This window comes from Zootermopsis nevadensis, unplaced genomic scaffold, assembly GCF_977971745.1.
Source record: "Zootermopsis nevadensis isolate Lab colony 2312 unplaced genomic scaffold, Znev_1.0 Znev_ptg000022l, whole genome shotgun sequence".
NCBI classification, from domain to species: domain Eukaryota; kingdom Metazoa; phylum Arthropoda; class Insecta; order Blattodea; family Termopsidae; genus Zootermopsis; species Zootermopsis nevadensis.
Genome location: NW_028259154.1, coordinates 23,953,588 through 23,977,435, shown reverse-complemented (window position 1 = coordinate 23,977,435; position 23,848 = coordinate 23,953,588). Strand labels below are relative to the sequence as shown.

Below are 23,848 nucleotides of genomic sequence, written 5' to 3'. Positions count from 1 at the left end.
GCGCAGAACAAGTGCGAAAAAATGGTGACAATTGTCGTTACATATGTGATTGGATCAGTTGTGTTGAAATGAGAATTGTGGAAGATGCTGGAAATTAATTGTTTTCAAAATGTTGGTTATATGTTTACTTTTTACCTGAGTGCATACGAGCGTTAAAATCAAGCTTGGTGGTGTAACATTTAATTAAGTGTAAACGTACCATTTGTTTGGATTTTTGCGATTTGACAGGAAGTAGCCAGATTACGTAGGTAAGAGATATAGCTTGACAAGTAAATTAGGTCCAACATTTTGTTATGTTACGTGCACGTGATTTAACAAGACTATTTGGAAAAATTTATGCGATGAAGAAATGATGGTCGATGAGTACAATATGTCCCTTTTACTTCAGAACTTACAAATGTAGGCCTCTCATATGTTTACACATGAAAAGCGTAGTATGTGTTTCCCCACTCTCTAATGAAATCGGCCGTGAAATTATTGTTTTATAATATTGGTGTTATATTATCAGATTGTTTCTATTTTTGAAACAATGCTCTGGCTAAACTGCATTCTGCTATTTTTTATTGATTTTTTCCCCCCCCAGAATGACAATGCACAGTTCGAGATCTGTTGGTACTACAGTTGCCAGTACACTTGGTATATTGAATACTACAGCCAGTGACCCCATAGCCCATGAAGTTATTTCGACTACAACTGCTGGCCAGACTATTTTGCCTGCTTCTGCAAAAGCCAACCCAATTTTTCTGGAGACTACTGCAGCCCAGGTTATAGCAGGAGCTTTTGTATGGGTTGCTCTTTTCTTGACTTGCCAACAGGTATTTTATATATAATTTATTTAATTTTATAGGGAAAAGCTGAAAAATCTGGTTTACATCTGTCTGTGCATGATCTGTGCTGAGAACTGATATTCTGAATGGAGCAGGGAAGAAGGAAGGAGGTGGAGGAAACAAACTACAATTTTTGGTTACATGAAATGTGATATAATTATTCTTAACCCAGCTTCCTTGCATGTCACAGCGTTGTACCTGATTTTCAGTTTGGCCTTGTATTCTTCTGTGCTTTATATCTCAGTGTCAAGCAGAATGGTTCTGTGGAATGTAAAATACTGGCCCTCATTTAGATTAATTACTACTTGAGAATGTTACCAGTGTATTATATTTACATATACATGTTTGTCTTTATTAGTTTCTATTTACTTCCAAGATTATGATTATTTTTTGGTGTTGTACAGTACATAATATCAGTGTAGCTTTTTGATCACAGTAGCAACATTTTCCACTCTTTATGTGGTAACAACTGGAACTGGTTTTCTATTGATGATACTGAAGTTTGGGTGGCAAGTACTTAAAAGACAAAGCTCACCTAAGTAATGTTTAAAGACTTCGTTCCTACTGTAAAGGAAACATCTCCTTACAAAGGTCAGTTAGTTAACGCTGTTTAGGGAAATAATCACTGTTTCCTTTAAGTATTAAAATATATCCTTGTGGTTTAGGGGCAAGATGCAGAAGGTGTCCAATTTAAGATAGTTCTGAACAGGTGCAGGTTTTTCCATATGCATGTTGTCTGACAAAGTGAAAATGTGATAGTTTGATGTACAGTCTACATACTATTTCTTGGATACCATCTCTGCCACTGAACCAACCGAAATGGGTTCTTTAATCTATGTTATGAACTCCCATCCTTAACACTGCCAGACACTAGGTGATTTAAAGACTGTCTGAAGTCATAAACCACAACAGCAGAACATTATTCTAAATGATTACATGAGGTACTCCTGTAAAATGTGCTGGAAAGTTTACATGTTTTTGCAGGGACGTGGAAACAAGAGGTAGTCACATTACATGCAGGTAAGATGCAGAACTGGTATCCTAAAGCTTCATCTAGGACCCTGACTATCACAAGGTCCTTACTTGAAATTCAAAATGGGTGTCTCAAACATATATATATATAACTTATATCTTAATTGCGTCATGCTTGTGTTCTTCAATACAATAATTTTATTCACCGTCTTTACACAAGCTTACATTTTAAAATGTAACAATATCAAATGTTGAAATGTTATAATTTTATGTGATTTTAACAATCTATAAGCTTGTGTAAAGACGGTGAATAAAATTATTGTATATATATATATAATAAGAGTTACTGCTTGCTCATTTCCTACATGGGATAACATGGTCCAATTCTAGGTCCATTTTTTTTGGATGTCTGTAATGTTTGTCCATCTGCTGAGCAATTTTCTAGAGGTCTTCATTATTTTACAGTTTATTATTAATGTTTTTCTTGTTAATTATTATCAGCGAAAGGGTAATTCAGGCCTTGGTCAGATCAGTCTGTGCTTGGCTCTGTCAGTGTTTTATATAAGCAAAACAAAGATTTTCTACATGTCTTGTGTTGTAAGTTTAGTATGACAACTTTATTCATAGAAAATGTAAAACATATTATCCTTAAAGTTTGGAAGATTTTGTACCCAGGCTTTGACAACTTGGTAATAATTTCTTAGAAGTAAGGGAATTTGACTAAGAAGATTTCTGTCTTCTGGGTTGTTGCGCTGTGTAGTCTGGTTGATGTTAACCAACGTTTCAGAGGTCATACTGCCTCCGTTATCAGGGCGATGACTAGCTGATTGACTGTCAACTTCTAGCAAGACTACTCCATGGACTTGGTTTGGTTTTGTATTTGATGGCAATCAGCGTTGTGAAATGTGGTAGGACATTCTGCAGATGAATTTTTAAGGCAATGATAATTCCTGTTTAGCCAAAGTTTTGAGTAAAATTCACCCACTGTAGAGATTGAGAATGACCCTGTATACTATGTATTTCTAAGCAACATGCACTGTGTTTGCTGCTATTTCTCACGTCTCTCAAGGAAAGAGAGAGGTGACCCACTTACTATGCCAAGTACCCCTCTCTTTGCAACTGTAGCTTTATTTCAAGCAGTGTTGCTGTTCCTTTAATTATTAATGTCTCGTGAATGTCACCTTTATTTTCTGATGGTAGACATTTATTTGTAAAGTTTGTTGTAAATGTCATGTATGCTGAAACTGCAGAATTTATTGGTAATAAACACGTCAGTACTTCAGGGCAGAAAGGAATTACGCTGCATTTCCTTAAACGCATACTATCAGCTACTACTACAGGTATTATTGCACATCGATTGCAATTTAATGATCCTTGGTTGTGCTGAGCATTGATTGGAGGGGTAATTTGCTGTTAGAGTACTGTAATATTTGTCTAATTGACATCTGGAATTTTGGTTGAGATGTTTGGTAGATATGTAGACGTATTTGTTTACACATTTATGTAAAGTAGCATATTACGCTTACATACTCGAGGGATTAAGAGATTTTTGCATAGTTGCATGCATCTGTGTACCTTGTATTGTTTACCATTGAGGTCAAAGCAAAAATGTGACCTTACTATCTCACACCTAAAAGTATTGTTACCGAACGCATGTCGTGTCTAAGTTGTATGTTGAACTTATGTAGTTAAAACTAAAGTTATGTATCATGGGTTTGAATTATTTTGAAAATTAAAATAACCATCTAATGGAGTCATAGACCCGTAAATGTTAATGTGTGTCGTGTCAGAAATCTGGATCACATTAAACTTATTTGAATGTAAATTGAACCGTATTTCTTCATCAGAGTGATAAATTTATCTATTTCCTATTGTAACACCAGTGAGAAATATTTCATATTGTGAAACAGTTGGCTAAATTACTTGATATGCTCCTTAGAAATGCTTTTAAATGTTATGTTCTTATCCATTAGACAGAACATTGCGGTTTAGTGCAGTCTTTTTATCATTCCCCCACTTGTAAAATTCTTTTCATTACAAGGATGTTTGTAAATCAGGACGTAGATATTAAAGAGATCAACATATCCACATTTCCTACAATACTACTGGCGCACATTAGTTGAAAATGATATGACAACGAAACTGGTTGCGGTCTGATGGGTAATGACACTGTTTATTCCTGCTCGTAGTTACAAATAATTCGGAAGGACCCTCTGCCTTCATCTTAAGGGTGCTGTGCATATTTACTTCAATGCACTGTACATGTTTCCACCTTAATTTTCGTGTCAGATATTTTTCTTATCCTTTTAAATATATCTTGAATATTTACTCAAGATCTGATTAGTACGCAGTCACATGTAGGATAAATAGATGCTGACCACTGCACACCAACTCGTGTTGAGGCAGTATTATGTTGTCACTGTTCACGAAGTCAGTGAGACAAGGCAAAATTAATATAGCCCTCTATCCGACGAAACGCCGGGGCTAAAGCACTAAACTGTGCTCAGCTGTAGCCAGGTGTTTTGTAGACATTGTAGATAGCGATCTGGTCTCAGACAATAGCTGTGAACTAGCACAGAAGTTGTTAGCAAGTTTGCTTAATCAACAACGTGTACTTGCCTACAGTATGGGGCGACACATTTGTCCTGTCGATCTTGCCCTCGCTTTCTCCATCTTCACGTCCACGCTTGAATCTGTAGAGCATCCAGAGTTAGCAAAAGACTACAGATCTTACAGACTGTTGATGGCTGCATTCTGGGTTGTAGCGCCATGTAGTCTGGTAGAAGTTTGCCAAAGTTTCAGAGGTCCTTGCTGCCTCCATCATTAGGGCGATGAGCAAGGACCTTCTACCAGACTGCACGACGGTACAACCTAATATTCTACTTCAGATCCACGGGGAATGCGTGAAGTTGTGTAATTAGCTGGACATTAGAGTTACTTCATACTCTAAATAAAATGACGGTTTAATCAGCAGTCGCGCTTGTCTGATTCTGGCGAACCACAATTTTATTTCCTAAGTTCTAGTGTTGTATTACAATTCCAAAGATATTCGATAGAAAGGCGATACACACGTCTGCGTGTCAGTGGGTTCGATTCAGGCGAGTGGCCGTCCAACGCCACATCCGGACTGGGTCAACCTCATGTTCGGTGGACACAGGGTATATTTCCCGTGGAGTAAAACAGTTGGAGCTTTGCAGCCGACAGCTATTATCGAAGCCAAAAATGCGTGGGTCTGTACCTCGTGGCGACATCCTTAAACTAGGCATATCTTTACCGGTACCATTTCTTGCTGTTGAGTATCGTCCATCAGTGCAGTTTAAGTTCCTCATCGGAACACTTTTAATTGAAGAATGAACGTGCACTCTGATATTTGTTTCTTGAATTTATCGTACATTGCTGTTTAGTGATTAGCGTCCTTGAGTCGTGACGATCATTTCAGACATTCTTTGGTATGGTTGTGCTGTGTCTTTCCAAACACCTGCTTCAACATGTAAGTTTAGTTTTCAACCCAGTGCTCCACACGGTGAGCGAAATACATAGTCCTCTAAAGTAGCGGATGGTAAATATCGTCACCATTGTGCCTGAACGGTTACCTTATATCTTGTAGAGGTAAACGTCTATCTGGTCATAAGCAGTATTCCAACAACCTGAACCCGCAAGTTCTTTCTCAGACGCTGTGATGCCTCTGACACGTTACATTTTATGACTACTAGTGTCTCTCAGGTCCCCCAAAGTGTTCTGGAAGGATATTGCTAAGGCCAGGTAGGGATACAGCTTCCAGATCAATAACTAGGTTACGGGTGACATTTACATTATGTACTATAGAAGCCATCTCCCCATGGAATGTGAGTGAATGAGGTTGAATTTTAAAACCGTAGGATGCATATAGCCTACAGCAATTCTTAAGACGACGCGAGGAATTCGGTTGATATGTGTGATGTCGGTGATAACGAGGTGCTCGTTTGAGGAGCAAATTCCTGCTTCATGAGCTCACCATGCCTTACAATCATTGTCTTATCACTCGGGCGTATATTGCCATATTGTGCCAAATCCCTTAAAATGTTGATCATCTGTGTGCTAATCTAAACAGCATTGTTCTATGCGTGATTTACCAAAACCGTATCTCAGTCACGAGCGAACATAATTCCAGTTGAACGTGTCTGATACACATTTCTGCCTGATACAAGTAAGAGTACTTGACCCTGAATATGAAGGCGATACGTCCCTCCGAAACGTTGGTAACCTCCTACAAGACCACGTGGTACTACAGCCCAGAAGATGCCATAAACATCTCCACCACCGTGAAAATCTCCTTGATCTGATTAATCAAATAATGTCTGGTGGAAAGTACAAAGTACGAAGTTTGACATTATGCTGTTTTATTCAGCCTCTTGGGTCCATATACTATTCTCCTCAGCTTCCTGTTCTACCATCAGAGTGAGATGATAAATCTTAGCCCATACGTCTCCGCCCAGAGACCGGCTTCCAGGCAGATGTCGGAAGTGTCTTAAATCAGACCACTACCGCTTCCTTCCACATAATTTCCAACTCATTTTTCACTATTATACTCGCATTTGACGCTATATAGTCTGACCTACTGAAAACATTGTTAAATAAACTATAAATAGAATATAATCTTTACGTTGTTGAAGTCTGGACTCAAATTGATACGAAAGGGGGTTAGAAAGTGCCTCCCCGCAATCGGCAGATGCAGTTGGATAAAATAACTTGTAGACGCCGCCGCGCCGTCTGGGTTCGTAACAAGGACGGTGAAAGTAACAAAGCCGGGCTCAGTACCTGGTGAAGACCTGAGCCTGCTTCGGTTTATCGAGGTTACGATCAGTTGATTTATTTATTCTTCAACAGCTTTCGAAGTTGGTCCCTTTATCAACTTTACAGTCGTCGAACCTCGGTCTGTGTATGTCCGTCCGCAAATTCCAATTTCCTCAACTGCAAAATTACGCCTTTGCACATAGGAAAGTTGTTCGTCTTTAGTTTCTTGTTAGCACCGAAGTAGTTTGTGTTAAGCCATGGCCTATCTCAAGGTACAGTTGTCGCCAAGAGTTTAGTTTTTCCCTTACTCGTTAGGCATGACCGGTATGGTGTCTTTGACGGATTACAAAGGCGTATTGCCCCACGTAGCCTCCATACCACCATTCGTAATCATCAAACTAAGGCTCCATACGGTAATAGATTTGATTTGCAGCGCATGTGCGGTTGAATGAAGACTTTGTATAAGACAAATTCATAATATAAAGAAAACTCGTATATCCTTCGAAACGGTTGCAATGTTCAATTCGGAATGGAGTAAGAAATCAGAATAACAGTGCCCGTCTTTGGGATGTTGTGCCATGTAGTCTGGTAGATACTGACCAACGTTTTTGCCATGATAAAATATGCAGTAAACGCCTTTGAAATGTCAGACATTGCCTGCCGTATTGCATTGCTGTACATTCCAAATACGGTCATCATCTTACTTATTGCCATGAGAACCTCAAATCTCACAAAATTAGAATAGCAATCACCAATTTGAAGATCATGTTGAATTTAAATTTGGAAAAAATCATACTACCATTGAGTTCATGGGTCTTATCTTCCTGTCTAAAGACGTAAAAATTAAAATGTACGAAACTGTAATTTTACCTGTTCCATATGGATGGAAATATAATTTTTTGGTTTAAAAACGTTCTGGTTCACTCTGAAATTTGAATTATTAAGCCGAGACTTCACTATACTAATATTGCTGTCAGATTTGTGTTTAAAAGAATGCTTCTTAAATGATGGTAGTAATAATTGTATTAAATTTTTACAGATATACCAACACTTGCGATGGTACACAAACCCCGCAGAGCAACGCTGGATAGTTCGTATTCTGTTCATTGTACCAATTTACGCTTTCTATTCATGGGTCAGCCTCCTCTTCTTCAACAGCGAAAGTTACTATGTCTATTTCTTTACTGTGAGGGACTGTTATGAAGGTAATAATTGATGGTGCAGTTGATACATTATTGTCTTCTTCATATGGGGTGTAACTTCATCAGTATTACTTTTGTTTTCTTCACTGTACAAGTCAAAAAACATGTAGAAATTAATAAGAAGTGTTTAAGAAACATGCACAACCAATATTATTTATATCGATTTTTTACAGTCTTCGTACTAAAGTTACTTTTATCATCCATGGAGACAAAAATCAAACAGCCTGTTTGAATTTATGATGCATACACTGTGCTCTTGATCAACTATATACGAAAAAGAAGGAAGAAATTTAGAGTTGAAATGAAATCTGTATGTCTTTGTACATGTAATGGTTTTCTTACTTTGTCTGCTTGACTTGGGTATATATACCAGCTTCCAGTAGAAATTTCTTTTACTGGTGTGGATGATGATGACTTTAATTTGCCTCTTTTAATTGTAATTGTTACTTGTTTCAGCTTTTGTAATCTACAATTTCTTGAGTCTTTGCTATGAGTATCTGGGTGGAGAAGGAAACATTATGAGTGAAATAAGAGGAAAGCCAATCAGGTTTGTGACAGTGTTATAATGTAGATTGCAGTAAGGAACAGTTTATACTCACAGTATGTGGCAGTTAAGCGAGTACCTGTGACTCCATGGGCTTCATATGAATGTAATAATGATTTGTGTGAGTTTGAAGTATTTTTGGTCCATACTAAAACTTATGAACAGAATTTAATCATGTTTTGTGGTCCACCACTTTAATAATTTAACATTTTCTTTGTGTAGTGTTCTTTTTTTAAATAATAATAACAACAGCAATCAAATACTGATGTGGACATATATAGACTGCAAGTGTTTGTCATGTATATACTCTGACGGCCTTGTTATGTTTCCGAGCTAGAGTAAACATTGCCTTTACTGATTTTTAACTATTTGTAGAGTTAATGGTGTCTGTAAAAATACCTTCAGCGGGATGTCTACGTGTCCTTGTAAAATGCATGGCTTTTGTTAGCATTTGACACAAATCTACTTACTTTCCAAAATTAATATATATTTCAGAGGGTTAACATATGTAAGTGGTCCACTGTAAAACTCCTCAGATTGGGGTGTGACAATTAGGGCAGTTGCAAGAACATACAAATGTCTGTATCCTGATAATACCCACTGCAAACCTCTCATTGTAAATGCCACTTCATGTGTCTGTTTCTACATAATGTTGTCTTCTGGAATCAGTGTGATAGTTGTGACTACTGTTTTATAATGTTTCTGTCTGTGTGATTAGATGTGAAATTCACATTGTCTTCCAAATTTAATTTGGCATTAGAATTGAAAAAGTGTCTGGCAAGACCAATTTACAGTAAAATCTGGAGTAAAAAGTAGTACAGAATCTGTTATGGTTGTATTAAAAGTTTGTCCCGCTACGTGCCATACAGACGCTTGGGGGGAGTGGAGGTGTAGCTCCTACTCATTCTTGACCTCAGCACTAGATGGGGTGAGTGGGCAGCATCACACCCTGGCGGGCTTTACCCCCAGGAAAGGACCCCGGTACCCATTGTAGAGGAGGCTGGGTGGGCCTCAGAAACGGTCTGGACGCAGAGGCTAGAGGAAAAATCCTCTGCCTCCGTCGGGGATCGAACCCCGGTCGTCCAGCCCTTAGCTAGTCACTATACTGACTGAGCTATCCTGGCTCATGTTATGGTTGTATTACTAACAATAACAATTTTATTACTTCCTCATTGCTATTTGTAGCAGAGTATGTTCGTATGAGACTGATGGTCTCTTTTGGACTCATTCTGTATGAAGTGAATTCATCTATGTGTTAGAGACATTGATAATATAGGTCTTCAGTTTGAAATTTATTTGAGATGTTTCATTATTTGCATTTTATCTTCTCTTTCTCACATTTCCAGATCAAACTGTATGTATGGCACGTGCTGCCTAGTTGGGAAGACGTACACAATTGGATTTCTGAGGTTCTGTAAACAGGTGACTCTGCAGTTCTGCTTGGTGAAGCCTGTCATGGCATTTGTAATCATTATTCTGCAGTCATTTGGCCACTACAAGGATGGTAACTGGAGGTGAGACATCTTAGTACATTGTTGTTTACAGTATTGTGCTTCAAACTTTTGTAACATTTCTTTTTAGAGGGTTTTTGTTTTGCCAAGTTGTTGATGTATTTGAGCCAAATTGTGAGCAGGTGGTGAGTGCAGAAAAATATTGTTCTTTCATACTCTTCGTATGTTTCTCAGTTGTGCAGTAGTTTACTTGGTTACTCAGTTATTGAGCATTGTTTGCCTCTGTGTAAAGTGATTTTCTTTTATGTTTTTAAAGTCACACACGTCAAATATTGACCTTGGCATCTGTTGATGTGCTAATTACCACATTGTGTGGTTCTACAGCATTGATCATATGTGGTCATGTTTGATGATGACACAGTTATAATGTAATTCTGTTATTTCCTTCCAGCACCCATGGGGGATATCTGTACATCACCATCATCTACAACATTTCAGTCAGCCTCGCTCTTTATGGTCTTTTCCTGTTCTACTTTGCTACGAAAGATCTTTTGATGCCATTTGAACCAGTGTTAAAATTCTGCACTGTGAAATCTATTATCTTCCTTTCATTCTGGCAAGGTAAGTATTACTTAAAATTTGATGTTATAAATGTAAATTGTCTTGAATCTTTTGTAATATGAATATTGTGTTCATCCCCCCTCCTCCAAATTTTATAATCTGAAAGTGTGCTTCATTATTTATGTGGGGTTTTATGTATATAAATATTGAAGTGTCGGGCAAGATCAGAATGATACTTCTTCGTCCCATAATGTTACCAAAAGTCCAATAATATTCTGTAGTGTTATAGTTTACCAGAATGACAGTTTTTCAAAAAAGCATATGTGGTCTATATTTTCAGGAAGGATAATCCCCAATTCTGTTTTCATAAATAGATGATCATGTTATTCTTAATAGCTTTGGATGTATAAACTTACTTTCAGTCATTATAAGTTATGTAATAAATGTACGTATTTGTCTCCAAAAGCATGTAAATACGTAAGAACAAGATATATGTTTATTTTTGTGGTAAAACATCACAATTCATATTTAAATGTGCCTTTCTTTCTGATTACTCTAGGAGTGTTGCTGGCAGTTCTTGAAAGAGCAAAGGTTATTGACCCTATTTTAGATAATGGACAACCAACTAGTGCAGGAACAGTGTCAGCAGGTTACCAGAATTTTCTTATTTGTATTGAGATGTTTTATGCTGCCATCGCTCTGCGTTACGCTTTCCCATACCAAGTTTATGCCCAAGGATGCATTACAGATTCACATGGCCGAAGTGTTACAATGCAGAGCATCTCCAGTAGCCTTAAGGTATGAACATGGTTTGATTTGAATAGAAATAATCTTTTTTTAATTAAGAATTTGACAGTAATATTCAGAGTTACAGTGTATTATAACTATTGCAGATATGATTCTTCTGCTGTACATGTAACAGCATCATGTTATTTTGTGTTACCCACTGCTTAATGGTTGTTAACGTAAAATAGAGTTATTGGTGTTTCTCTAGCAGCTGTAAACATATTATTTTTGTCACATTGCATTACTTTATTTTCCCAGACTCTGCTGATAAGAGTAAATGAAGTGGTTTATTAAAGTTTGATGCCTCATTTTAGGCAGATATCATCACTTTCATGTCCCTTCTTTCAAGTTTATAAAATATCTAGTCTGGTAGGATATGAGGTTTCACGGCAGTGAGTCTGAAGATGGCTGTCTCCTGGGTCGTTGTGCCGTGTAGTCTGGTAGAAGTTTACCGACGTTTCAGAGGTGTTTGTTACCTCCATCATCAGGTCCTTCATAGTCCTTATCATGGAGGCAGCAAGGACCTCTGAAATGTCGGTAAACTTCTACCAGACTACATGGTGCAACAAACCAGAAGACGGCCATTTTCTTTTCCTAGTCCGGGTTTGTGGTCATCATATATGTAGTCTTTCACACCCAGCTGCAGGTTCATATATGTGAACTGTGGAGGTATTTTTGTTGTACATTCCTTATAAGTAACACTTTTTTTGCATTAAACATTTTCAGTTTGCATAATGAACTTTTCTGCAATGAAATATGTACAATAAAAAAATATTTTTACATGCATATATACTGTTCTGTATCTATACATCCACTGCATTATCTCATCCCACAATATACAGGGTGATTCAAAAAGGACTTTACAAATTTGAAAGTGTATAGAAATTTATTCAGAAGGCTTACAGAATCAGTTGAGGTGTCATTTTGTAGCAAAACAAATCAAGTTTTACCTCAGTCATTTTGGTTCGATGTGATTGCCATTGGTGATACTGCAGATATCCCACCTGAAATCAATTTCTTGCCAAACACGATCCAGCATATCCGGTGTCACTTCTGCAACTGCGGCGGTGATTCGAGCTTTGAGCTCAGTGAGATTGGCAGGTAAGGGTGGAACATACACACGATCTTTAATGAAACCCCATAAGAAAAAATTGAGAGGTGTCAAATCTGGAGAACGAGGTGGCCATGCTATCGACCCTGTTCGACCAATCCACCGACCTGGGAAACGGTTATTGAGGAAATCCCGGACTTCTGTGAGGTGGTGAGGTGGTGTGCCGTCTTGCTGGAAGTGAATGCGTCCTTTTTGGTCATCTTCGTCTAACTGTGGTATGAGAAAATTTTCGAGCATATCCAGATACACGATACCGTTGATGGTTCTCTCACACAGCGAGTGCGCTCCGCACCTGTGAAAGTAGCCATTTTCAAATGCACTGCCGCTTGCGCTTACAGTGACGAAATTCGGTACTACAGCACAATGTGAGTCAAACTAGATTTGTTTTGCTACAAAATGACACCTCAACTGATTCTGTAAGCTTTCTGATTAAATTTCTATACACTTTCAAACTTGTATAGTCCTTTTTGAATCACCTGGTATTTTATGTACTGCATGCAAATTAGTGACAAATCTATTTTTATTTGGCAAATATTTGCTTCATAGCCTACTTGCAAGGAATACATTCTTGTGTAAAATTAATTAATTGCGTTTGTACTGTCAGGTATGAAGCATTCTCTAACCCTAATTTCCATTTCAGATCAACTGTTGCAATTAATTCTCAGGATTATGGAGAACCCAGACAACAGTCATGAATTTATTGTTGATTCACATTTTAGTTGTGTCTACATGCTGATTCATAAAGCAGTTTTATTTCTTACAGGAAACAATGAACCCTAAAGACATAATGACTGATGCCATTCACAACTTCCACCCACAGTACCAACAGTACACCCAATATAGTTCTGGTAAGTCGTGTTATCAGCATGCAAATTGTTTAGTTTTCATGGAGGAAGATATGCCACATGGAATTGTTTGAAGTTAATTTTTGCTTTATGTGTTTTTTGTTCACTCCATTTGCATCATGGCTTTCAAATGATGACACTGTTAAAAAGTTATTGTATGATGTGTATTTACCAGCGTTAATATAAAATGATGTCGCCCTCGGTGGACTAGTGGTCAGCGTGCTTGCCACTGGACCCAAGGTTTGAGGGTTCCTCTGCCCCTGTCAGGGACCAAACCCCAGTCATCGAGCCAGTAGCTAGTCACTATACTGACTGAGCTATCCCTGCTCATCGTCCATCTAGTTAATTAAAATGGAAATTTTCATTATCATGCGGGTGGTCACCAGTGTTTCAGAGGAACACTGCTTCAGTCTTGAAGATGAAGGTGATATGTTCCTCGAAAACATTGATAAACACCTACAGGGTTACAACCCAGAAGACCACAACTGATAGCATTCTTTTTTATTTTTTGTATTACAAATTGTGAGAACTGGTCTATCACAATAAGAGAACTGAATGTATTAATGAAAGCAAAGGCACAGGTGGAAGGGTAATACAAAGATGAAGATTTCTATTTTTTGGGTTGTTGCGCTGTGTAGTCTGGTCAGTGTTAACCAACGTTTCAGAGGTCATACTGCCGCCGTCATCAGGGTGATGAATATGCCAGTAGGGTGTATGGGGCTAGGTTTATAGGTGCCGGAATGTGAGTGGAGTAGCCTGCCCCGAGCCAGTGGGAGTGGACCAATAGGAGTGTGTGGGCGAGTGTGAGAGAGGGAGAGGGGGGGGAGCCTCGGGAAGTGCGTCTGGTGGGACATGGGAGTTCGGTTGAATGTGATCGGGGCCCTGAAAACCTCAAATCTTACATAATACAGAGATGTGTCTTAAGAAAATAGGGTGTGAGATTGTGGACTAATTTTATCTGGCTGAAGCTAGAGGGAAGTGTGAGCTGTTGCGGAAACAGTAATGAACTTTCACATTCAATAAAGACAGTCAGCAATCATCTTCTTAAGAAGGACAAGTTAGCAAGAGCCAAACTATGAACGAATTAAATAATTGTATGCTTGTGAGGGTATAACAATAACATGCATTTTTAGCTTTGCTAATATATGCCTTATTATTGGTGTGCTCATATGATGCTTATCTATTGTTTTGAGCCTTTAGAAGCTAAGTTGTATGAACTTGCATTTTTTCAGAGGTCAGTACACATCTGCCTTATGAGAAGCTTTGAGCCTCTTTTTGTCTGCTGATTCTGGGAAGATAAAAGTGTCAGACCATGTTGACAGTGATACTGAGATGGTTTTAGCATCTGCAGAAGAAAGCACGAGCCTTGCATGATGCCAGTGTTGTGAAAGCATGTGCACAGAACATTATTAATTTATCCATTTTACTTAAATGTGCAACAAATTTTAAATAATTTTTGATGCAGAATATATTCTTAAAGTGGACATCGTTTTACATTCGTCACTGAGTTCACAATGTCCTGATTAATAAAATAAATAATTATATAATTTTTATACCTATTATGTATTTATCATATATTTCTTTTTACTTGTGAGGACTGTTCTCAATTTCTTAAATGATGCTGGAAATAATTAACTTTTATGTTTCACTGAAGTAGTAGTTAATCGTTTTAATCATTTATTTGATTCCAATAATAATGTGTGTGAATGGAATAAAATGGACAATGTAGTAATTTTGTACTTTTGCTTGTTATGTGTATATAATATTTTGCTTTCTGCTTGCACTATTCTACACATGGAATGAGATGCATGTTATTATTCAAACTTGGTATTTTTGTGTTTATTTTGCACTAAATAGTGTATTTTGCCATTTATAATTTCTTTTAGTAGTGTTTTTGAGATGCTTCTTTTGTTAAAGACACTTTTTTGTAGGAAAAGTTGAGCAGTGTCTCGCGCCGTAGCTGCGTGGTCTGAGGCATTGTGCTTCGGACCGGCGATACGGATGCGCGCTGGTTTGAGTCTCGGGGGAGAAGAAATTTTCTCATGAGCTTTCGGCCAGTGTATGGGACCGGTGCCAACCCAGCATCGTGAGGAAATTGGGGAGCTACAATGAGTAGCGTAATCCGGTCAGGAAAGCTAGCAATGGCTGGGTGATCGTCGTGCTGACCACACGTCATCCTGTATCTGGTTGGATGATTGTTCACCTCTGCTTAGGCATGTGAACGTGAGGCCAGCAGTCAAGCTAGTCGGCTTTGGCTCTCTGGAGCTGTCATGCCACGGATTTAATTTAATTTAAAGTTGAGCAGTGTATATGCTTCATTGTTTTAATTACATGTTAACTTCTGGTAAGGGAACAATAATATTCAAATCAAGTGGAACAGAAAGGAAAGTTAATTTACACAGATGATGAAGGCAGTACCCAATTTTTTTCTTCCCTCCCCTTTTCAAGATATTACCATAGATTGAGTGAGAGCTCCAAAATACCTACGGAGTGAAACACTGAAGCATTGGCAAGATTCTTTATTTTTCCTGCAGGTCTTTTTAAAATTCTGCTGTGAACTGAAACCTCCTGTCGTTTAAATTAATTTATCTTGGCATATATTTACATTTACAGATTTCTATAATAAATATTAATTTCACCCGGCTGTAGTTTATGTGATTTTTAGATGAAGTGATGACTTGATAAATCATGACTTGATCATTTCACCAGTCAGTATAATGATTGTGGGACATACTAACTTCCCAGTTCAATATTGATTGACTGCCATTACAAAAATATTTATGAAGGGAAGTGAAGAAAATGAAACATTCTCAAGACATAATCAAGACTAAAATGAAGGAATAAAGTGAAAGAATTAATATATAAAAAAATATTGATAATTTCATCCCTTAAATCAGACCATGTGTTCTATATACTTTCCATTATAACCAGTATTATTTATTGTTGGAAGGTCATTTATGTATATTATGAAAAGCAAAGGCCCTAGAATTGACCCTTGGGGAACTCATGTTCTATTGTTCCCCAGTTTGAGAAAGAATTTGGAATATCATTAGGAGATCTTATCTTAATATTTTGTTTTCTTTCTGTTAGGATCTGAACCATTTTGTGGCTGTTGTTTGAATGCCTTAAAATGTAATTTAGTTAAAAAGTTTTAGGTGGTAGCATTGGTCTTATTTTCATCAAATATAGTGAGTTTATTATTTATTATTTGTCATTACCAGAGGATCCATGTCACTCTGGAACCACAAAACTGCCCCTTTGCTCAAGCCTTCTCTTTTGTGTTTCATATGTTGCTTAGCCACCCTTGGAGAGAGAAGTTTATTTTTCTAATCCTCACACATCATCAAGGACTAACCCTAAATTTGACTTCTGTCTGAAAACTGTTTCTGCCTCTGTTTTCAGCTCTAAGAATTATAACAGGACTTAACCTTGAGACAGCCAGCAGACTTCATTGTGCAACAGAAAAGAGTGAGCTAAACCCATTTCTTCATAGAGCACAAGAACGTGTGAATTTATAGAACTTGTGTTACAAAGTTGGCAATTTTCACAGCTTGTGTGCACTTCCCTGAGTTTTGGTTGTATGTATTTCAAACTTCACGATGTGAATCAAATGTGCTGCTGTCATAATTGTAAGAATGTCAAAATCACTTGTGACTCAAGCTACCACTCTTGAGTGATGTCCTGTCATTTCTAACTCTCTTTCTTTTGCATTTACTTCAAAGCACTGTCGGCTCTACAAATTCATAGACAGTACTGAAGTAACAGTTTTGATATAAATGTCTCCTCCTCTTCCCCAAATTTTCTGCAATAAACCTTACATGATTGGTTGCATCAGGAGAGAGCGTACTTCACTATTTAGTTATCTTACTTCCAGCACTCTTTAGTAATAATATATGATGTAGATGGATTCAGAAGTGGTCTCTTAGGTTTAGCAACCAAAATTTTATCTGCACTTCTACCATGTGTGATACATGCCTTGTCCTTCCCATCTATCCATAATTAGTCTTCATCATGTTGAAGATACGTATCTTCATTGACAATCAAAAGTGTGTTAACATATTGATTGCCTTGCATCCTCTTCATTTATTGCTCATGCAGTGTCTTGTTTGCCTTTTGTGTCTGATACTTCATATTTCATTTATTCTCACATTACATCGTTCTGTATTTTCTCCCTTTTTGTGTTTCAGTAAATTTTTCCTGCTTAACACCTGTTGTATATTTCTCTTCATTATTTTGTGCGTATCTCCTTAGCACTGAGACTAGCTTGTATCATGTTGGGTTATGTAAAAGCTTATTATAAAGTATTCAACATAGAGAATGATTTTGTTGGTTGATTCACCATGTAATATCTTTGCTGTATTCCAGTGTTTTAAAGGAACATACTGCCCCTATCATAAGGGATGATAGGGGCGTTATGTTCCTCTGAAACATTGGCACACAGGCAAAATACTGCACAGTGCAGTGACCTAGAAGATCACCATGTATATTCACATTGATATGTAAACGTCTTACATTTTGTATTTGATGGTTGTCATGATAATGAAGTTCTTACATCTTTAAGTTTGTCATTTTCCTACTTGAAGCATACCAATAGAATCGTCAGATGACTTATCGCAAGTAATTAATATTTAGTATTTATTTATGGTAAAAAGAATAACTTCATTTAATAATAATAAAGGAAATAAGAAGTCTGGTTACCAGAATACACATAAGTAGTTTAAACACTGGAAGAAGACTTCTCCAGCTAAATATAAATGTATCATGTTGAAAATGTAGTTCATATTCAGTCATTTCGTAGTTCAGTTATTGTACAGGAAATATGTTATGACGTTATCATCCTTGACCGAAACAGGAAATGACACCAAATCCACAGCCTGGATAATAAATAGAATGTCAACAATAAAATTGGAATAAAATGCAAATAATTAGATATTTATGTATGTTTGTTTCTGGTCAGAGTTGATATCTGTGTGAAAACACAAGACTCTCCTTAGAACTGTGATTTCCAAAGCTCACAGCTTTCCATATAGCAGGAAAAAGATAAGATAGACACTGAATGAATAAATGTGTTTCCTTTTTAATCACCTGTTTCATATAACTCATGATACACAGGTGACTTATGTCAGCATTATCATCATGTTGATTAGGTGGGTCACATTCTCATCGAGGAATGAGAATAAGCAGTTATGATCCTGATGACCCAACACAAGGAGGAGGAGGAGGTGGTGGTGGTGTCGGTAGTCAAGGAGGTGGACATGGGACATCACGACGACATAGTTCCCTGCCTAACCAGCGGGTCTCTACCATCAGCCAGAATTACAATGAGAAAACAATGCTGCTCAGCTCAGATGACGAGTTTCAGTAATATGGGTCGAACAAACCTGTTTGCCAGGATGCTTACAGAAATGTTATACAGGAAAATTTTGCCACTTTGGACAGGAAAAAGTCAGAACCAAGCATACCAGTCAGTGATATGTTACTGTAACATATATTAAATTAGTTGTCACCAACTTCATATTATAGCGTGCACTTTTGCTTTCTAATGGTATTGAATAATGTAATAACATTTTCTGTAGGTAACCATGGTAATAATGCATGCCATTACCATTGTTCTTAGAAACAGGAAGTGAAACAAGCTTCAGCTGTGTTTCTCAGCCAGGTTAGTACATTATTTTAAAATATATAAATTTGGGCCAAATATGTTTCTGTTTACAGAATTCCCATAAGAAACTTCTTATGATTTGATTGTATATACATGGTTATCAGTTTCATAGAGCATTTCCTTATTCAAAATTTTGATTTTGACTCAACTATAGGATGTACATTATTGCCATGATAAATTAATGCATATTTTTACAGTTAGTCAAGAGTGGTACACTGTTATTACTATTACTACCACTGCTGTTAAACTACTGTGTGTATTGTTAACACTAATTAAAGTACTCAGTGATTCAGACAACTTTTAATTTAAGTAAAATTGCACAGAAATAAAACCTACTGGTAACTGACAGTTTGATGTTTTATGCTTTTGGGTGCTGATTCCTATGAACCAGGAAGTAGCTCAAATGAGGGAATGTAATAATGAGAGTTTTACATGTCCATGCAGTAAACACATGCAAACAAATTCATAATTGTTTCTTCTGATATACATGCATTTAAAATTAATAGTTTTACCCTTAATTTTTATAATAAATTAAAGTCATTTTGTATGCATTTAGCAACTGTAAAGTGCCATACTGCCAGTCACAGTGGCTGCTTGGTTGCTGGGATCATGGGATTAAATCTCTTTCAAGACTATGATATTTGTCCTCATATTTCGGTATTGTGTTGTTCTGTGTAGATAGAGGCCTTGTGATGGGTCAACCTTCTGCAAAGAATTCCTACCACATGTTGAAAAAGAATGTTCCTTCAAATACTTTTAAATGGGTAACAAAAAATATTTCTGAAAATACTCTCTTCAACTGTCATATACTCTGTGTTCTTCTATAAGCTAAACAGATCAGTGTGATGAGGTATGTATTACCATCTACAAAAATAAATATTAGCTATATGTTATAACTCAAGAAGCCATTACATGTTTATCAACCACCTGGTAACACACAATTGCAGAAATAAAATTGAAGTGAATAAGCAAAATACATTAAAATATTACACAGTAAAATCATTTAAGGATTATACCTGAGAGGATCCAACATGATTAAATAAGTTTTCTGTGTGTGTAAACAGTTATATGCATATGAATATCTATAGCATTATACAATTTATTTCAAGCATGTACACATTATGAAGCAAAGAGTGAATTGATACAAAACACATTTGATAGAATGCATTCATTGTTGCAAGTCCATCACAAACAACAAATGTTTATGATGAGTACCTCAACTTTTATGTAGACAGACTGAGGAAAACCAAAAAAACTTTATCAGGACAGCCTGTCTCCTTGTCAGTATTTAACATTATACCTCTCAAATATGAAGCGAAAGTGATATCTACGTGACAGTGATGTTCAATAGGATAATGTTAATTAATACCACTTGAAAGGAATTATATAGCATTAAATTATTAATGTTTACATAATTAGCGTATCAAGATATTGAAATGTGGGAAGAAACAGTCTTAGCACTTTTCAGGGTAATGTCCTGTTTGCTGAAGAGGCTGAGAAAGATATTGGAGAGGATTTTATGATAGACATTATGAACATAAGACTTTATCACAAAGCTAACTAAATGTGTTATATAAAGAACCCTATGTACATATTCTAGGATTCCATATACTATCTATGGATTGGCATTTGCTATTTATTTCCCTGACTTGCAACTTTGAATGAAACCTTTCATTTATTTTTACATGTTCAGTAACTATATGCATTCAAAATGTGTTGGTCTTTGTAGAACTCTTAGCCGACATGAGTTTGCTATTTAACTTAGCTGTTCCAGTTCCAAATCACTTTTATTCTTGTGGCAGACATTTTTGTTGTGTAATTTAGTATTCATAAATATTACATCCAGAGAAACATGAATGGCTGCCATTTACTATTCTCTGAAAATATATGCATGCAAGTAAAGGAAACAAATGCATTGGTTAAACATCAGTTAAGTGATTCAGGTATCTACTCCTCTGAAATCTGACATATGGGTTGGCAATAGTTTGAGCTCAGTGACCAGCATTTGTTATGTGTGTGCTGTACCTCAACTTTTTGGAGCTCATATAGTGTCATATATAGTTTGTTTCATGTTGTCTAATGATGTGTTGCCTCTTTCCCTTCTGTACAAAATGACTAACCTATATTATGTAATGTTGTAACTTGTTTTCTTGAGAGCTAGTTGAATTTAGTTGCTTATATGTAATCAAAATACATTTTCTGGTATGAAATATACACCAGGTAGAAAATTTTAAAAACATTCTCAGTACTTCCTTTTCTAGATATTCTAGTCTCTTCAGGGTTTAAAAATAAATTTATTATGTTGTTATTGTTGTACATGCTGATAAAATTAATGCTCAACTATAGTGCATAAAATTGTTTCTTTTATTTATCTCTTTACTTGTTCTCTCAGACTTTGTCAATGTATACTCAAAGAAAAAAGAATCAAGGATATAGGGCTTTAATATTTCTTAAATGTACCTAACTAACTCCATGGAGTGGAATATTTCTTGATAAGCTAATAGTCATTTATAAGTCAACACATTTCCATTTTTTATGGCACCTGAAGGTTCATTACCATGTTTACAAGAGCCCACCACTAGTTCTTGTCCTGAGCCACAAGAATGCGGTATACACTCACCTACCCTAAAGATCCATTTTAATATTATTTTCCCTTAAACATACCTAGAGGTTGATTTATCAGACATCAAATGTAGGACATAAAAACTAGTTAATATAAGAATCTTATGATGGTCAGCCATATTTTCACTATGTACAGTTTTGTTTGAAAAAGTTGAAATGGTATGTTATGCATTCACAGGCAGAATCTATTGTATATTAATTGCAGATGAGAAATGTCCTTACTGAAGTGCAATATTAAAATGATAATATTGTCTGAATAGATTTAAGTTTTAGATTATATGTTTGACAGCCATATTGTTGGAATGTATTTGTACATGGTAGAATTAAGATATAGGATGAGGAAAGTGCCTCTAGATCCAGCAGAATCAAGGAATTTTAGGTTAGGGGTGGACAGGCTTCAGTACATACGCCATATTTGACATATTCTAAGTGCATATAGTGGTCAGTTTTGTTTTGTGAGTCATGGTGTTCATTGTGTACAGTTATATGTATGTCTGTCAAAAGAAGAAGTCATTTTGTTTTAATGATGAAATATTTTTTCCTTATTCATGGTTTATTTAACAAGCATTGTGGTCAGTAACTCAGTTGTATAGCATTGAAAAGATAGGATGATTAGTGAATAATGAATTGGAAAGATGTAGAAGGGTGTAATCATGGCCTAATTTATGATACTACCCAGTATATGCCTGGAGGAACTGAGGAAAACCACAAAAACTCAACATCAGGAAAGCCTGTCTGTTTGCTGAGATTTTATCTCAGTAAGTTTTGAACATGAAGCAGGAATGCTAATTTCTTAGACACAATGTTTGTTCCTTGCTTAAAAATATCAAACACTAGATTTTTCTTTTAATAATACCAATAACAAGTTGGCATGTCATAGCTGCACTTATTTTGACGTAAATACATCTATACGGAAGGGTCATTCAGCAAAACAGCTTTAGGAAAATGTGTAAGATCCATACCAACAATGTGTAAGTTTGAGGTAAGGGATTCCTATTTATTATTATTGTTCATCACATTTAATGTTTTCATCTGCATTTGTGAACTCGTGTATTTATTGCCTAAATATAATTTAAATACAAAGACGTATTTACGTCAGATTCTCCGGAACCTTGGTTCCACTGTAAATTTTTTCTCTCCAATTCATTACTTGCTGCTATGAGGCTTATTACAAAACAAAAGACTACCGTCATATTATTCCCAACCATGGACAGGAAGATCACACATAATTGATTGCTGTCATTGAGCAACTTCCTTTACATATTTTGGAACAGTAGTGTTCCGTTTTTATTTCAACGAATTTCTTTACACAAAAGTACAATGTACCTGATATACAAGCAATAGGTTCAATGCTGCTGTCACAACCTTGCAAAACATTAGGAATGGATTCACAGAATGTCTCGCCACTGCATTCAAATTGGAAACACTATGCTTAAGTATATGGAGTTCCAGGCTGGTAGCATTATGCCATGTGTTGTGGAAGATTACAAGCAGTTGTTACAAATTTGTAGTCTTAATTTGAATACACTTACAGCATATCTGAAATATGACACTCCTAACTCTGTATAACATAATGTTTTAGAAAGGAAGTTATGTGCACTTTGAATCTGTTGAATTGAATGCTTGCCCACCATAAGTGAAACTGTGAGATTATATTGTATAAAATTATTCAGATGTATATTAATTTAGAAGTGTGGTAGAAACATTCCATGGGAACTAGAATTCTGATCTCAGGCATGGTTCTGGATGATGCAGTACGTAATGCTTTATTAAGTACTTTCCTGACAGGCCATATTGGTTTTGAAATGCTATTTGAATTTGAAAATGTTTTCATATACAGTTTTGAGTGCAATTCAGTATGTTCATAATTCTGTTTCAGTATTTTGCATATTGTATTAATAGAAAGTGGTTGTTTTATGATTTGAAATTAAAATACAAGGTACTCATTTTTAACACATATGTTTAAAAAATGTACAAATTTCTCACTAATATATGGAGTTCTAGACCACTGACACTAGTGTCAAAGACAATATTTTGTTATTTAATACTGTCCAATAGTGTTATCAGTTTTTGTAGAATTATAATTAAATTATACATTTTTCACATGACATTCTTACTTTTATGTATATGTTAAAGATATTGTCAACATCAAACATGTTATATTTTTGTGGACATTTTTTATGTTCAATGCATATTTTAAATACAGTTATTTTTAAAGTTCTGTCATGTTTTGTACATTATATTAGTATTATTTTAACTTATTGTGTGATAAATGTTAGGAAAGCATATTTAAAATTAAAACTTTAATGACAAGAAATGATTGCTATTATGTTTGAAACTGATATGAGTCATCTCATAGCAAATATAAAGTTATGCACAGCTGTATTTATTTTAGGGTATATTTAAATTAGTGTGCACCTTTGCAATTTATTGCACTTGTCTGTTCAAGTGTTTATTTGAAAGAAATATATATTTGTGTACATATGTTATGG

General features: G+C 36.1%; 1 protein-coding gene across 2 annotated transcripts; it reads left to right on the top strand.

Annotated features, from left to right (window-relative positions):
• The first annotated feature begins 24 nt into the window (after positions 1 to 24).
• Positions 25 to 23,840, top strand: Tmep (Transmembrane endosomal protein). 2 transcript variants are annotated; one of them, XM_022060940.2, is made up of 9 exons: positions 25 to 248; positions 584 to 815; positions 7,612 to 7,777; positions 8,231 to 8,321; positions 9,665 to 9,832; positions 10,221 to 10,390; positions 10,890 to 11,128; positions 12,991 to 13,075; positions 18,220 to 23,840. In XM_022060940.2, the coding sequence occupies exons 2-9, from the start codon at positions 585 to 587 to the stop codon at positions 18,435 to 18,437; spliced, it is 1,368 nt and encodes a 455-aa protein (XP_021916632.1). In that variant the 5' UTR covers positions 25 to 248; position 584; the 3' UTR covers positions 18,438 to 23,840. The 2 variants fall into 2 exon arrangements, with proteins under 2 accessions (XP_021916632.1, XP_021916633.1); XM_022060941.2 differs by lacking the exon at positions 18,220 to 23,840 and adding an exon at positions 14,305 to 14,804 and having other exon boundaries at positions 30 to 248.
• The last annotated feature ends 8 nt before the right edge of the window (positions 23,841 to 23,848 follow it).